The sequence below is a fragment of the Puma concolor genome, chromosome E1 (genome assembly GCF_028749965.1).
Source record: "Puma concolor isolate L17-30 chromosome E1, mPumCon1.1.hap2, whole genome shotgun sequence".
Taxonomy (NCBI): domain Eukaryota; kingdom Metazoa; phylum Chordata; class Mammalia; order Carnivora; family Felidae; genus Puma; species Puma concolor.
In genome coordinates, this window is record NC_141680.1 from 46242955 (window position 1) to 46259468 (window position 16514).

A 16514-nucleotide genomic window follows, 5' to 3' on the forward strand; every position below is an offset into this window, starting at 1 on the left:
CGGAAGAGGGTCACCAGAAAAAGCATCAGGCCGCAGGGGGAAGTGATCTCTCTTGAAATAGACTTTTTATCTCGTCTTTTCCCAGCGAATGTTAGCGCGTGTTTTGTAAGGCACACAAAATACGAGCATGGTGGCTGGCCGGCCAGTGCTGTAGACCCAAGGTGTGTGTGTGTGTGTGTGTGTGTGTGTGTGTGTGTGTGCGTGTGCGTGCGTGCGTGTCTGGAAGGGCACGCCCAAACACTTTTTATGGTGTGCTGCTGCTGGGTCAAAAAAGTTTTGCTTCTTCCCTCGCTGTGAAGAGGAGATTTGTCGAGAGCCCAGGAGAAGGGATGTTGAGGGAGGGCTCCTTCAGGGGAGGAAGGTGGAAACACCGGTGGCTGGAAAGAATGGACTATTCCTGGGAGCAAGAGAGGTGGGGCCCCTGAAGATGGATGGTAGGGAGTCAGGCCCCCACCCCCACCCCTACCACCACCACCCTGGGGGGGGTCTGAGCCTTGTCTGTGACCCAGGACGCTAGGACAGCCTCCACCCAGTCTCCTCCCCTTAAGGTGGAGGATGAGCCGAGAGGAGGGGGCACCCAGGCTTGTTCCATCTGTTTCTCTGGGGGTGGGGCTGGGCCTCCGCAGCTGGAAGCTCCCCCGGGGCCATCTGACGCTCAGCCAGGCTTGAGAAGCAGTGATCCACCCCTTGGAGTGCTGGAACATGTCACGAGGTCCCGCAGAGGTCTGCGGTGGACCCGGAACACAGCTCCTAACAGGTGCTCAATAGATGTTTGCAAACTCCAGTCGAGGCGCCCGTGGCAATGAGCCCCTTGAGAAGAAAGGGCAGAGGGAATGAACGCAAGGACCCCCGCAGAGGAATTGGCTGCAGGAATCAGGACTGGTGAATTGGGGAGGGGGAAGAGGGGGGCGCAGGGGAAGATGTTGAGGCTCGCTCCGGCTGCTTCGTCTGCAGATGGGGAAAGGGGCAAGGGGGAGGGGCAGCCACTGCTTTGAACTTGCGTGGAGCCTCCCTAGGCAGAGTGGGGAAGTCCAGGGGCCGCTCAGGGCTGTTTCACCTGCACGGGCTCGGCGCCGTGAGGGGACGCGCTCCTGGGAACGTGGTGGAAATACCCACTTTGAAAGCCAGGCAGCGAGTGGCGCCCAGAGAACCCAGGAGCCTCGGTGACCTTGTGGAGTCTCGGACGAGCCCCCACCGCCCATGCCCTGTCATGCGCACCTGCCCCGTGGGTCCCAGCTCCCTGAGGTCTAGGGGTTCGGATCCGAGCCCGATGCGGCTGTGGCCAGAAGTCCCCAGTTGGGAGGAATTTTTATTGTTATCGTTCCTTCAAAGTTTTATGATGAAAACTGTTCATCCAGAAAACAAAAAAATACTACAAGGAGCACACATATACACACCTTCTAGTTCAACTGTTTTACGTTTTGCCACCGTTGCCCCACCCATCATCCCCCCAAATGACCCCCGCCCCAAGTTTGGCGTGGGTTTTTTTGTTGTTGTTGTTGAACCATTTCAAAGTAATACAGTCATGATGACTCTTCACCCCTGTATTTCCAATATGTAAGGATAAACCCCTGTGGCCATATACCATATCACACTTAACAAAATTTATCATGATTCCTGAGGATTCAGATTTCCCCAGTAATCCTCAGAATGCCTTCCTTGTTAGGATTTTCACACTAGGTTCCGATTATTTGACTGTTATCTCTCTGAAGTTTATTTTAATCTAAAGCGTCCACCCCAATGCCCCCAACACATGCGTGCGTGCACACACACACACACACACACACACACTTTTTAAAAATGACACGGACTTCTGGAAAGTTCAGGCCTTAGCCCTATGTGCCGCCCCACATTCTCGATTTGTCTGGCTGCTTCCCTATCGTGTCGTTTGGTTTGTTCCTCTATCCTTCCTGTTTCCTGACTGGGTGACAGTTACTTCTCAAAGCCTGGGGAGATTCAGGTCAAACGTCCGTCCTTGACCAGAGAATGTCCTGCAGGGGGCCTGGCTACCGCACGTTGCGTCATCTCTTACCGTGCTATTGTCACACTCTGGGGGAGGTTTTTAATGATCCAGTTTTCTGCACGCCTCCCCAGAAAGTCTGATTCAGCAGGGCTGGCTTTGGATCCCACGTGTCTGTGTTTTTCAAAACCACCCCAAGTGATCTCTGCGCCACAGTCCTGCGGCCTGTAGCCCTGGTTGGCGGCAGCCAGCTGGTAAATGCTCGTCCTCAGGGCCTCTGAAAGGCGGGGTGAGGGAGCAGAAGTGGGATGGTTGACGTAGGGGAAGTCCTCGAGAGCCCAGCCTTCCCCAGTGTGTGCGATCAGCGCTGTCTGGGTGTGAAATGGGGTGGCTGGGCCTCTGGGTCCCCGTAGCGGAGGAGCGTGAGGTATCTGGGGGCAGCCCCCAGGCTCTGCTGGGAGTTCTGGCAAGACGAGGGGCACCCCCCACACTTGTCTGTGCCCCCAGCGCCCAGCACTGGGCTTGACTTATGTCAACTTGTTCGTTGAGAGAAGACACCCACCAAGCTGACAGGGGAGCCCTGGGGAGATGCCGTGAGAGGGAATCTCAGCCGAGCGATTCTGTTTTCCGTGTTCCCTCCCGGGCTTCTTCCTAAGATTCAAACAAAGGATTTCTGGACGGTAGGGCCGTCCCCTGCCCTCAGCTCGTCCTGATGGCGGCCTGCGGGACCTGAGGAGGTGAGAAGGGCCAGGCAAGTCAGGGGGAGCGCTCGGTGTGGCCGCAGGAGCAGGGGCACTGGGCCTCTGGTGAGGTGGACACACTGCCCACCGCACACAAACGAGTGACGTCATTCATCCTCTCGACAAACTCGTTTCAGTGGCGAAACAGGGAGTCAGTGGCCAGTTCAATGGAATGTGTTTAAGCTGCCCCCCCCCCCCGGGGTGGGTAGAAGAACTGGGAAATACCCAGAGGGAGCAGTTCAAACTGCACCATGAAGAGGGGGTCTTAAAATCGAACCCCGATGGATGAAAAAGAGTCCAACGCGAACAGGAGGGCCGGGCAGGCTCTGTCTTGTCTTTTACCAGAACTGTCTTGAAGGTAGTGTATGCGAACCCAGCAACATCCTGGCCTGGGAACCAGCGGACTTGACTTCTCAGAACGAGCAGCCCGGCCCTGTGGGGCCCTCCTTCCCCATCTTCTGTCTTCTATAATAACTTAGGGGCTGGAGGAGCTGGAAGGGGAGAATGTTCTCAGACTGAAATGAGCTAAAGATGCCAACGTGGTTTAGGAAGAGTTTACCTCGGAAACCGGATTGGTGGAGGGGGGGAGATGGAAGACACAGGTGGCCGGGATCCAGGAGTCAGAGTTGTCCCAGCTGAACTCATCTGCAAGGCCCAGCTCCAAGGTGACCCCTTTGACGATGGATTCCCCACTCACAGCCCCTTTCCCTCAGCCTTCCCACCCCTGTGGCTTCCAGCCTGAATGAGATTTGTCACACTCCGCCGCTACCGTGGTCACCTGCGGGGATGTCTGCCCTGTACCAGGGTGGGGGCCTCCGAGGACAACGGTGGCTGAATCTTGTACGCGCCGGGCGCCCAGTACACGTGTACTGAATGGAGCCCCAGCCCGGGGACCTGAGACTTCGAGAAGGGACTGCACAGTGTAAGAGAGACAGAGTTCCGGCTAGGGTCCCGAGGCCTGAGCTGACTCTCTGTGCTGCCTCCAACCAGTGGAGGAAATCCGGGCGAGTCACACTGCCCCTCTCAGTTTCCCCCGAGGAAGCGGACTAATGGTGTCCAAGACCCCATCCAGCTTCGATGTTCGACGGCCTGGTACTGGGATGCAATAATTAACACGTGTGGCTGTTCACAGAATGCTTCTAAAGCCTTTCTAGGGTAACTTGGGCCTCCTCCAACTGACAAGAGACCAGCAGGGAATCTCCTCGGGCAAACACTTTTATTCAGCAGGTTTTTATGAAACACCTACCTTGTACCGGTGAGCGCCCAGAGGCCCCTGGTCCCACCACGGCTTCTAGAATGCTTTGCCTCTTTCGGTTTGGAGAGACTGGACCCATTGGGAGGGAGCTGTCAAAGAGTCGCCCCAAACTGAGAGGCAGGAGTGTGGCGACCCCAAGCTAGTCATTTCGTGTCTTTGGGCCTCAGTCGCCTCATCCGGAGAGAGCGTAAAACCCTTTGTGTGTCCGAGGGCAGAGGCTGGGCCGCAGCTTCTGCCTGTGAAGGCAGGACTCTGTCGAACAAGTACGAGATGGTGTGGGCTCAGCCGTGAGTCCTGAACTGCTCGACAAAGCAAGTGGCCCTGGGAGCGGCTTCCCCCTCTGTGGTCACCTGTAAGCATTTGTCCACCTGTGGTCTTAGTGCCTCTTGGGAGACCCTTGGAGAGTCTGAGGGGCGAGGCCCTGGGCCTGGACACCCACCTGGGCTCAGGCACTTCCGTGCCCCCCAGTGAGTCCTCCTGGGCCCATACCTGCCTGAAGGAGGGTACCCCCAGCTCACTGTCCTCTCAGGGTGCCGAGGGAGGACAGCCCTGAGGAGACCCACCGACACGTCAGAGCTGCAGACACTCCCTCCCTCCATTCTCCTCACCTTCTTCCCCCTCTACCCCCCAGCCTCTGTCAGGCCTCTCCCCCACCGCCCCCCCCCCCAACTTCTTCCCAGTCCTCACCCTCCTTTCTTTCTCCCCAGGTCTGACCATCCCGCTCTGAGCCCTGCCTCCCAATTTGGCTGAAGGGGACAACCCCTGTCCCCCCACCCTCCTCCTCTTTCTTTCGTCTCCACTCTGATCAACTCCACTTTCCTATGAAATTGAGAGGGAAAAAAAAAACAACAAAAAAAAAACAACCCTCACGCTCACAACACAACAAAAAACAGGTTTAAACATTTTACAGGTTTCAACATTTTTCAGGCCGCCTTGTCACATCTTATCAGATCAGCCGGGAGCCGCAGGCCAGGCGCTCTGGGAGCTGCTTTGGAGAACAGAAGCTGTAACATTCCAGCTGAGGCTGGCCCGCCCTCCCCACCCCTCCCTCCCTCTTCTCCCCAGAGAAACACCCTACAGGGCTCCTGGGACTGGGACAGGACTGAGCGGATGGAGTGCAGGGCCAGCCCCTCCGCCCCTCCCTCTGACTGGGACTCAGTGTGTCCACCGCCCCCCTTCTCTTCCTCCCACGGTTGCCCAGAGCTGTGGCCCCTCTGGGCCCTCAGGTGGTCTTAGTTCACCTCCTCAGAGGGCCCCACTTGGCCCTACAAGGGGACCTCTAGCAGGTGGCAGGCAGAGGGAAGTTGTCAAAGTCACTCACAGAATGCAGAAGTGACCACTTGGCCACTAAGGCCAGCAAGTCGTGTTGGAGAGTTTAGGGAGAGGAAGGAAGATATGAAAGTTCTTTTCAGGCTCCCGTGGCGAGTCCCCATGGCTGCCCAATGGGAGAGAAGGGCTTTTTGCTTTGGTTGGGGGGGATGTGTGAGTTTATCATCCATGGCGGTGTGGACAGTTGGCCCGGAATACCCCCTCTCCCTCACATGCACCCCCAGTCTCCCATCTTCCCGTTCCTGCCACACTCATGGTGACTTTGGGCACGCAGTATAGGGTGATAGGTCCAGAAAAGGCTGCCCAAAGTCCAGAGGCACAGATTTCAGCCAAGCCAACCTGAGGGAAAGGCCGGAAACCTGTGTCCCAGGGTGAGAGGGAAGGGCTCCTCCCAGGGAGGAGAAGGGTCGGGCTGGGAGGTGCCTCCCACCTGCCCAGAGAGGGGCCCTGCAGGAGGACGAGGCTGTGGGCTGATGGCCTAGTGCGTGTTCAGAGCTCTCACCCAGGGAGGAGGGTGAGGACCAAAGTGGAAGAGGGAAAGACCAGAGCAAAGGCAGGGTGTGGTGACTCGCTCTGCCCAAGTGTGCTGGCCGTGCCTCCACGGGGACCTCATCAGAAATACGGGGAAACAGAAGCCAGATGTGGGCACTTGGTGCCAGCGTTGGCTGAGCGAGGCCCAACCAACCCGGCTCCTGTGGGGGTTTGGGCGAGCCCATTTCTCAGCCTGCAGCGTGAGTCCGTCTGCTGTGAGGTCCCGGCCCCCCTCCCGGACGGCCCTGCATGCCTCGAGGCACCCCTGGGGCTCCTGCCTTGGCCCGTGGCATCCAGCACCCACACCACGTGGCTCCCTGCTCATCTCACCCTTTACCGTGTGCCTCCTGGGCGGGGGACAAGGCCTCAGGTGTCATCCAGCTGTCCTAGCCCCAGCACAGATTCCCAAATCTGAATTTCCAGGCTCTTTTTCCAGCCCTGTCTGGACACGGGTGCCTGGAGGTCTCCTTGGCCCCCCAGACGATTTATCTTTGTTCCCAAACCTGCTCCACCTCTTAAGTTCCCTTTCTCCGTTGACGTCATCTCCATCTCCCTGATCATCCTGGCTCAGAACCTTGGTCGTGCTCTCTTCCGTCCTCTGGTTTCCAGGGCCGCTGCTTCCTCTCCGCTCCTAATGCCTCCGTCCTGAGCCCCACTGCCACAGGCCCCGCTAACAAGGATGGGTGATGCCCAGCCGCACAGTGGGTTCACCCGGGCCAGGGAAATCTTGCCCCTCAGAGGTCGTAACGTGCAGCCAAGTCTGAGACTCTCTTTAGCACAAATGTCACCCCAGCCTCCCTTTCCCAGCCCTGGGTCACTAGACCCCACCCTTCGGGGCCCATTTTGCAGTTAGACTTTGTCTTCTTTTTTTTTTTAATTTTTTTTTTCAACGTTTATTCATTTTTGGGACAGAGAGAGACAGAGCATGAACGGGGGAGGGGCAGAGAGAGAGGGAGACACAGAATCAGAAGCAGGCTCCAGGCTCTGAGCCATCAGCCCAGAGCCTGACGCGGGGCTCGAACTCACGGACCGCGAGATCGTGACCTGGCTGAAGTCGGACGCTTAACCGACTGCGCCACCCAGGCGCCCCAGACTTTGTCTTCTAGATTAATATTCCAAAGCCTCATTCGGAAGCCTCCAGTGTGGCCCAGGTTGCCTGGGTTAAGTTTGGTACCCAAGGCCCCTTTCCCCTCCTGCTCCTTTGGATGGTTTCTGGGCTCCAGCTGGGGTGGGACAGCTGCGTTTCCCTCTCCCACTCCGTGCCTGGGGCTCTTTCCTGTCCCCCCCCCCAGCTCCTCCCAGGGGGAGCCCCGGCCATGCCTTCGTGATCGCCACTGGCTAGGACCCTCTCGCCTCTGCCTTCCTGGATGTCTCAGCTCGTACCTACCGAGGGCTCTCTGGCCTGGTGGTTCCTCGGGTTGTAAGCTACAAGGGCCCCGGGACCCTCTGTCCCTTGTTCGTGGCACCCGTGGCACTTAGACGTAGTAGTTGCTGGAAGAATGCTGTGGCTTCTTCGTAACTGACACACGCCTCCTGGTCTGGGTGCTCCGTGGGTGTGGTGTAACGCAGCTTCACGCCCCCAGTACCTGGCACTCCGCCCAATTCCAAGTCATGACTCAAATGTGTGTGGAGTGAATAGGCGGGGGATGAATTTGTTTACCCAAGGAAGGCTTTCACCTGCTCTCCCAAGGGCAGGCACCTCCATTCACTCTGCAGGTTTACTGCCCTCGTGGGGCCCTGGTCTGGATGGCTGGGACTAAATCAAGATGGGAAGCCCGGCCGGAGGCTTGGCACACCCCCCCCCCCCCCCCCCCCCGCCACGGGCTCAGAAGCTCTGACAGTTGCTCCTTCACTGGTTCCTGTCTGGCCTCTGGGTCCCAGCTCAGTGCGTGGACCCTTTCCACCCTCCCCATCCCTTCCCTTCCTGCATCCAAACAAGGGTGCTTAGCCTGCTGGAGACTCGTGAGACCCATACGGCCCACTCATGCCTCCTGAGTGAATGACCTGAGGTCCAGGGAGATCTCCCAGCTTTGAGCAAAGGCCTCTCCGGGGTGTCTCTAGGCCTGCTCTGTGGATCATGGGAGCACGGGAGCCCCTTGGGACTCAGAAGCGACTCCCCATCCTTGGCCCGCACTGAGATGGGTGCAGCGTTGAGTTAGTGCTCAGCACCCACGGGGCCCGCACGTGCTCCAGGGAGGACCAGTGGCTGGGCAAGGAGAGACGAGCCTCGTGAATCTTGAGGTAGGTCTCTCTTGCTCTGTCACGAGCTCCCTGCTAAGTCGCCCGGTGAGTCACCGGAGGCCTCTCAACATCAGGAACAGTGGTTACCTTGCCGTGTGGTTGCAGGAGTCAGGTGCATCAGGGCTCCCCAGGCCCTGCCCCTGCCCTGCCCCACCTGCTACATGCCACTGAACTTGTCAGGCTCCCCTCGTGCCGTCTGCCAGCCCCGAAGGGCCTCCTGACCTAAATGGAAAGGTAGTAGCCTTGAGTTCCCAAACCAACACTCGGCTCTTTACTTCCTGCCCATTTTCAAACCTTTCCTTCTCCTGGAAGTTTTCGTCTTGTCCCAGGCCAGGGTGGGGCCCCACTGGACCCAGGAGCGGAGAGGGCACCTGTCCATTACTGCCCAGGGGCCAGCAGGCGGGGCACCAAGCACTGGGTTATTGTAGGGTTTCCTGAAACATGGTGGTCACTCTGGAGGAGAGAGAGAGAGAGAGAGAGAGAGAGAGAGAGAGACAGGTGACCGCAGAGCAAGTGGCTTCTGACTCCGTCCCCGCTCTGTCTCCTTCCTTCCCTCTCAGCACCCGTGTCAGGTGCCCTGCCTGGGGCTGGCAGAGATAGTTAGGCTTGAGGACTCCAAGAAAGACACGACTAGGGCAGGCGGCAGGCGTCCCCATGGAGCTCGCCCTGAGACGGGGGGAGCAGAAGGGGAGACGTTCCTTGGGCTGTGCCCCTCCCCATCTTCCACAGCCCCACCCATAGGTGACTGTGTGACTTGGGAAAATGACAGACCTTCTCTGGGCCTCCGTCTTCCCAACTAGAGAAGGAAGGGATTGGACTAGACCAGCGGTTCTCAGGTTTCATCCTGCAGAGGGGCCGTTGGTGGGGGCAGAAACTATACTCATTAAGCTATAACTTCCCTCCCGCTTGCCGGCCTCTGGTAACCTCTACTTTCCTTTCTGTCACTAGGAATTTGCCTACTCTAGGTTCCTCGCGTACAACATTTGTCCTTCGGTGACTCGCTTTTTTCACTTGGCATCATGTTAAGCAGGTTCACCCATGTTGTAGCAGGTGCCGGAACTTCATTCCTTTTTGTGGCTGAACAATATTCCACCTTGTGGACACGCCACATTTCGTTGTCCGTTCATCTGACCGACACTCGGGGTGCCCACCCGTCGCGCCGCCGTGAGGCTGACATACGCGTGCCCGTGTTCTTGCTTTCAGTTCTCTTGGGCACGTAGCTAGGAGTGGCATTTCTGGATTGCGTGGTGATTCTACGTTTCGCTTTTCGAAGGACGGGCCCCTCTTTTTGATCTGTTTTATGTAGAGCGGAGTAGGGGGGAAGGCTGTCTGTGATTCCACTCGGAAAAAAAAAAACAGCTAACAAATACGAAACACTGAGACTGTGACTCCTGAGGCCCCTCCCGTCTCTAAAACCCTATTATGTTGGTGGTGGCGGGGGGGGGGGGGCAAGGTAAAAACTATAAACAAGTTTGGGTGCAGCGGAGGTTGGGTGCAGGGCTCCAGCCCTAACGGAGCCTTAAAAGGAAAGCAGAGCAGGGATGCCACGTCCTGTACCCCCCTGCCGCAGACAGTCGGCCCGAAGTGGGGGGGCATGATGGGTGGATGGTAGAATCCGGGGGCCGACAATGCCAGCAACACCAGACGGGACACGCTCCCTGCGCAGAGCACTTGTGAGTGTCACCGTGGCGCGTAAGTCAAGTCAGCATCCAGGCCGACCTGCGTTCTTCGGTACAAGTTTTATCTCTGCCCTAGCCCTCCCCACAGGCCCGCCTTCGGGCCTCTGGAGACGGGAGGTGTCGTCGGGGAGAGGAGAGAACCAGGGTGCGGTGGCAGTCGGATAAGGCAGTGCACATATTCAAGGCCAGCCTATTCGGACAGGGAATTTCCCCCCGAGAGGTCAACGTTGAGGGCCCCACGAGCAGCCTGTTGCATGCTGGCACCTGCTGTGTGCCCGTCTGCCCGGCTGCCCGTGTCTGTCCTCAGCCCAGCTGGGCGGTGGGTGGTTGGGGTGGAGGACGAGCTGTCCTCAGGGGAGGGTGGCAGGGCCCTCGGGCAGGGCAAGGCCAGGAGCTGGGTATAAATAGCCCCCGCCCAGCTGGGAAGGCCCGGCAGTGCCCTCCGCCCTCCCCCTCACCAGCTGCCAATGCCAGGCGGGTCCCTACCTCCCTTGGGAGCCTGGCTGTTGCCCGCAGGTCCTAACCATAGGAACTTCCTCAGCGGAACCGAGGAGTCTTGTCCTGTGTGGAGGCGAGACCTCCGGATGCCTGGGTTCCTGGGGAGTAAGGCCAAAACACTACAAGAAAAGGACACCAGACTGGCCTTTGGGGGAAGGAGTGGCTCCTTCAATCCTGCCCTTGAGAATTAGCAACTACCCATCGTGTGGCCTGGACTTTCAGTAGACCAAGTGTGCTCGTGTGTGTGTGTGTGTGTGTGTGTGTGTGTGTGTGTGTCACAGGCCGAGGCGTTGGAGAGATGGGAGAAGACACAACCTCTCTCCCTGGGGAACTCTTACTCCCAAGGCAGATCAAACTGGAAACAAATGAGTCCAGGGCTTCGTGATAAGATAGGAATAAAGTACAGCAAAGACACAGAGGCGGGAGAGGTTACCTTCACCTGGGAGCCCCCGAAAGTCTTTAGAAAGGAGGTGACCCAAGACGCATGTGTTGAAGGATGGGTAAGGTGCTCGCCAGCAGCTTGGCAGGGGACGGGCACTCCGGGCGGAGGGCTCAGCCCCAGCAGAGGCGCGGATGTGGGAGGCTGCCCGGCAAAGCACCCGGAGCTGCTTGCACTCGGGTAGGAAGAACTAGGGAGAATGAGGCTTGCTCTGTGGCCCCCCACCCCGACCCTCTCCAGGGGAATGTGTACCTCCTAATGGGGGACGAGGAGCTGTGGGTTGAACTGACGCATCCGTGGCGGCAGAGGTTCAGACCTGAGCCCTGTGCGGGTAGGAGGCTCGGGGGGGGGGGGGGGGGGGACGGCAGCCATCCTGCAGAAGTCAGTCCCAAGGCCGAGGCCTCGTCAGCCCCATTGCTGGCCCGTCGACCCCATCCCCAGAGGGCCTTGCTCACTGCCAGCGGATATCCAGATCCGAGCTGGAACCCTGGCAAGGAGCCCCCTGGAAACGTCTCTGTGCCCTTGCCCTTTGGGTGCCTTTAACACTCAGCCAGATCCCAGGCGTCTGTCCAGCCACCCCGGTTAGCACTGAGCTGCTCTGAGCCCAGGCATCCTTCCCAGCGATGGATGGGAAGGGGTTCTGAAAATTCTGATGTGTTCTATCAAGTCAGAGATGGAGGGCAGGAGGCTGAGGGTGCTGACAGGGGAGGGACAGAGTGCTTGGGACACCCCCCGCCACGGTAACCGCACGACCATCATTTATTCCTCTTACGTCTATGTTACAGGTGAAGAAACTGAGGCACGGCAAGGTTAAGGAAATTGACACCCGTAGTTAGGAAACAGCACTGGGGTGAATAGCTGGTTGGCCCCCGGGCAGCAGGGAGGGGCCAGGGTTTGGCGGGAAAGGGGAAAGGTCTCGTCTCTGAGGCAGGGAGTTGTTTTCAGAGGGTGTCACGCTTGGAGCCAGACAAACCCAGGGCTGAATTCCGGCTCGGCCCAACTTTCACCGCTGGGCAAAAAGAGGCTGGAGCCTTGGGGGCCTTGGGGCCTTGGCTGGTGAGCAGACCAATAAGTGGGGGAGGTGCCGTGGGACAGGGTCCCCGGCGCCAGAAGTGACTGTGGGACAGACTGGCCGCGAGAAGAGCGTGTGCCGTGGGGGCAGGAGGCCGAGCTGACGGCAAGCGCGGCCACCGCAGGGGCGGTCCACACCTCCAGACACAGGCGTGGACGGGGGCCCGTGGTGGGGACCCTGGGGAGACTGGCCCTGGCCAAAGGGGAAGGACGCTGAGGCTGGGAAGTGGGCCCGGGTCTTCCCGTGCCGCACTGGGACAGGCGTGGGGAGGGGGCAAGGACTTAGCACCACACCCCTGGAGAGGGGTTTTCATGGCACCACACTCAGGACCAAACCCAGGTGGGGTGGCAGCTTCCCCACCGGGGCTCAGCTCTTGTCTCCGACTGTCCTCATATGAGGCTTCGGGTCCTAAATGTCCAAGGAGGGAGTGGGAAAGGCCTGGGCTTCTTCCCAGGAGAGCCTCGCTCCCGTGCCGTCCTCTCAGGATGGCACCATGCTGACTACCTACCCCCAACCCCGGGCTCGGGTTCCCACTCCAGTGAGGCAGTGCTGTCCGGCCGGCTGGCGGGGCTGGGCTGGAGGTCCTGGCTAAAAGCGGGTAGGGAGGCAGCCCGAACCGGGAGGGAGGCTCAACGCTGACACTTGGCCGTCCTGCAGACTTGGACAGGTTACTTGGCTTCTGGGCCTCAGTTTTCCTCATCTAGGAAATGGGACAATAACGATGATAATGAAGTTCCTATCTCACAGACTTGCTATGAGGATTACGTAAGGTAAGAGACACGAGCGCTTAGAACTGGCCCAGCATATAATCAGTGACAGATATTTGAATATCACGGTTATCATGATAACCTGTTTATAACTGGAAGCGGGGCAGGGGCAGAACAGGGCTCCATTGGGTGCCGGGTGCCATGTGCCCATCTGGGGGCTCTGGGCTGACCCGCTCTATCTCACTCGGGTGTGGGATCGGTGGTGTGGCTCAGGCCACAGATGGGCCAGTCCTGCCTCCTTCAGGACCCAAGCAGGCATAGCCAAGAAGACAGGTGGCACAGTGGTTTGCCCCACAGGCTCTGGAGCCAGATGTCTTGGGGTCCGATGAGCAACTTCTTAGCAGCTCTGCCGGCTGGTCTGGTTACTCAGTACACAAGTCCACACCATCTCGAAACAGGGCTGCTGTAATGCCCCCTTCTGTGTCACATAGCTGCTCTGAGGATTCAGTGAAGCAAACCCAAGGGGAAGACTCAGCTCGGGGAGCATGCCCTGCTCTGTCGCAGACCTGGCACCAAAAAGCCTTGAGGAAGCTGACTTCCTTCCTAAACCTCCGCTTCTTCGTCGCCACCCTGGAGAACTGACCAGAAATGAAGCACGTAGTAAGAGCTGATGAATGGCAGACATTTGGTTCAGCCCTGTGTCTAGTCCAGGAAGCTTTTGCGTGGTTTTTTTTCCCCCTGATCTGAATCTGGGGTCTTCTGGACCCTCTTCCCAAGGTTTCTGTCATCACTTTGTGTGGGAGACTTGACCAAGGTCACTGCCAGACTGGAGCCTTGCTGGGGTTGGTGCTGGATGTAAAGGGCCCCCATGCAACCCTTCTTCCAGCTCACACTGTCCTGACCACAGGGCTGATTGCGACTGGCCTTGAGGTCCACTGAGACCCACAGATCATTTTCTCAGTCTTTCCCACAAAATGTCATCCCTGCTCTTCCTGTGCTGGGGGAAAGAGTGGAAGAGCAGCACCTTGATTTTTCTAGTTTTTTTAAACTCTTGTTCCTCCTTCCCCAGCTTCCCCCAAGACCTTTCCTTCTGTTGACTCTTAATAAAATCTGAGGGTCTGACCGGATATGGCTTGAGAAATGAAGGTTAAAAGGTGAGGTGACTTGAGTGAGGTCGTGAGTGTTGGCTGGGAGAGTATGCTCTGACATCTTCTCCCTCCTGACACTGAGCTAAACTTGTCGTGCAACAAAGCCAAGTTCCAATCGCTGGTGAGAGGGAAGATGGCACTCTAGAAACTTCTAGGAAGCTGCCAAGATGGTCCTGGAGGCCCTGGTGGACAAAGGACAGAGGACCTAGTAGAAGCCATCAGTTCCCTGGGGAGACACTGGGATGCTTTGGGCTGGGCAGGCAGTATCCTGGGGAGGGGCACTGCCATGGGCAGTGTGTGTGTGTGTGTGTGTGCAAACCTCAGACACACATGCATATACAAGTTCCCCACTGGGACTGGGGTTTCTCTGCTTTAGCTGAGTTGGGACTGGGGTCAGGCCAGCTCCTGCCAGCTTCCTTGACTTGGGTTTGGGTTATTTCCCATGGGTCATTGGAGTCTCTATGTGGCTCTAGAAACTTAGACTCCCTAGAAGCTTGTCCAGCCCAACTGCTTCAATGCCCATCAGGGCAACTGGCCCAGAGCCTAGGAGGGACTTAACCTGGGCTCTCAATAGGATCTTTCCAGTCCAGGGTTCTTTTCATGGTATTGCGTTGCCCCCAAGGGCCCCCACGAGAGGTTCCTACTGGTCACTGTGCTCACATCAGATATGCCCACATCAGAGGGCTGACTTGGCCTGGGTCAGAGCTCTGCCCTTCAAGGGATGGTGTATTCTTGAGGTCAAGACAGCGCATTCAGGTACCACGTTTCTCAAGGCCATGGGTTCGGGCTGACGGGCCCTCCATCGCTCCACCTGCCCCCAGAGGGCTCATGAGGAAGACGCAATGCCCATGATGTTCCGTGTGCCCTGTGCTGGCAATGCCACTGCCCTCTGTCTGCCTGCAGGTCCCTGGCCCTGGGCCAGCAGTACACCTCGCTGGGCTCGCAGCCCCTGCTCTGCGGCTCCATCCCAGGCCTGGTCCCCAAGCAGCTGCGCTTCTGCCGCAATTACATCGAGATCATGCCCAGCGTGGCCGAGGGCGTGAAGCTGGGCATCCAGGAGTGCCAGCACCAGTTCCGGGGCCGCCGCTGGAACTGCACCACCATAGACGACAGCCTGGCCATCTTCGGGCCCGTCCTAGACAAAGGTACTGTCTCTGGGCTGAGTAGGAGGTGGGTGAGGGGCTAGATTGGGGGAGGGCATGAGGACACGTGAGCCTTCCACCTCAGCAGGCCTCAGTTCCCAGCCCAGGGTCCCCAGGAGAGGGCCATAAAGCCGGTCACGGCCCACAGCCTCCACAGGAGTGGGCGGGCTCCCTCTCTGGATGGATCCAGATGGATCTCTGGATGGGTCACCTTGGCTGCCACACCTTCCCAGGTGCCACTGGAGGTTGAGCAGCCTGGAGATGCTCTGTCTCCTGAGATCCTAGGACAGGAGAGGTGGCCATGGCCTTCCTCCCCGCTCCCGGCTGCACAGTGGAGGGGGCAGGCCTTGATGTGGACAGTTGCGACATTTTGCCAACACTGTGTTAAGTGCTATGCAAATCTAGCTTTTGGGTGGGATGAGGGCATCACCACTTCTAGGTCCCTCCCTTCTAGAAAATTGTGGAGTTGAGGAAACTGCCTGGAGCTGGTGGCATTGCATTGCCCCCAAGGTTTCAGGGAGAAGATCCCGCTGGTCGCCATGTGCCCTGCAAGCTGGACGTGCCCAAGGACTGTGGAGGGGCTACTGGGCATGCTGGTGTCCCGGTAACTTTCCAGCCCTCCTGCCACCCAGGAGTCTAACCCGCTGTACCTGAAATGAATGGGGTTCACCCAACTTGACTTCAAACATGACCAAAAGAGAGCGAGCAGTAGGGGGGCAACTGCTCCCAAGAAGGGGACTTTGGGGCTGTGAGTTCTGGGCTGAAGATGGGGAACTCTGAGGAACTGCAGTGTCCAGGAATGTAGTGACCCCAGCTGGCCTCCAAGGAGCCACCGCTTCCCCCCCCCCCCCCCACCCCGGCCCTGCAGCAACTTGAACCCTCTGGACCACCACCAGGGCTTTGCCACCCAAATTGGTGAGCCTGGCCCTCCCTCCTTCTACAAAACTGTATTCATAGCCAGAAGGAAAAGGGATCTGAGAGCCAGGTGGATCTGACAGGGAGTGGGTGGCAAGTGGGGGGACGGACCCCTACATTGAGTGTGTCGTGCCCCCTTTACCTGTGTCTCAAGTGTGCTGAGTCGGTCTGACCTACAGGCCATTGTCAAGGGACAGAAGGGCAATTAGCGAATCAATGGATGATGGTTCTGTTTACGCTTCTATTACCAAAGCTAATTATTCCTTGTTTACATAAAAGGTTTGGCCTCTAATTGGGGCCAAGTGGCGGCGGTTTGCATTTCAAACCTGATCTTGCCGGTGTGTCGGTCTCACCGCCTTCCGGTGCCCCACCTCGGGCCAGGGAGCGCTTAATCAAACAGCCTGGCGTCTAGACGCGCTCCCCAAAAGCAAGACTCGCCTTCTGATTGCTTTGACCCTCTTGGGACATTTGGCAATGAAAATCGGGCCCTTTGAGCTTATTCCCCATTCACGTCCGTGTTTAACGTTTTAAATCGCCGTTGTGGGTTCTGGTACCTGCCCCTTCATCATCCTAAATTGCAAGAGGGCAGTTTTGTGTTGGGCCGGGGCTGGGAGCTGGGTAACTTGCCCGAAACTCTAGGAATTTGATGAAGCCGAGGAGGGTCTGGGAAAAGGGCCCACGCACGCGCTGGCGCCCAGAGCCCGGGCCGTGAACCGGGTTCGAACCCTGCCCTGGGCTCCACGCTGGCGCGTGGCCCTTGGCCAGCCCCCAAGCCGTGTGGGCCGCCAAGAGTTAATTTCTACCACCTTCCCGCTTGGAGAGCCAGGGTGGCAGGGCCCGGTCCCCGGGGCGCGCCTC

The 16514-nt window shown here is 58.2% G+C and overlaps 1 protein-coding gene across 4 annotated transcripts in view; it reads left to right on the forward strand.

Moving 5' to 3' along the window:
- The window catches only part of WNT3 (Wnt family member 3), a 48220-nt gene that overhangs the window by 22888 nt on the left and 8818 nt on the right, over positions 1–16514 (forward strand). For all 4 annotated transcript variants that reach the window (XM_086687590.1, XM_086687591.1, XM_086687593.1 and 1 more), the window contains exon 2: positions 14503–14744. In XM_086687590.1, coding sequence (XP_086543716.1) covers positions 14503–14744 — 242 coding nt within the window. The remainder of the gene's footprint in view (positions 1–14502; positions 14745–16514) is intronic.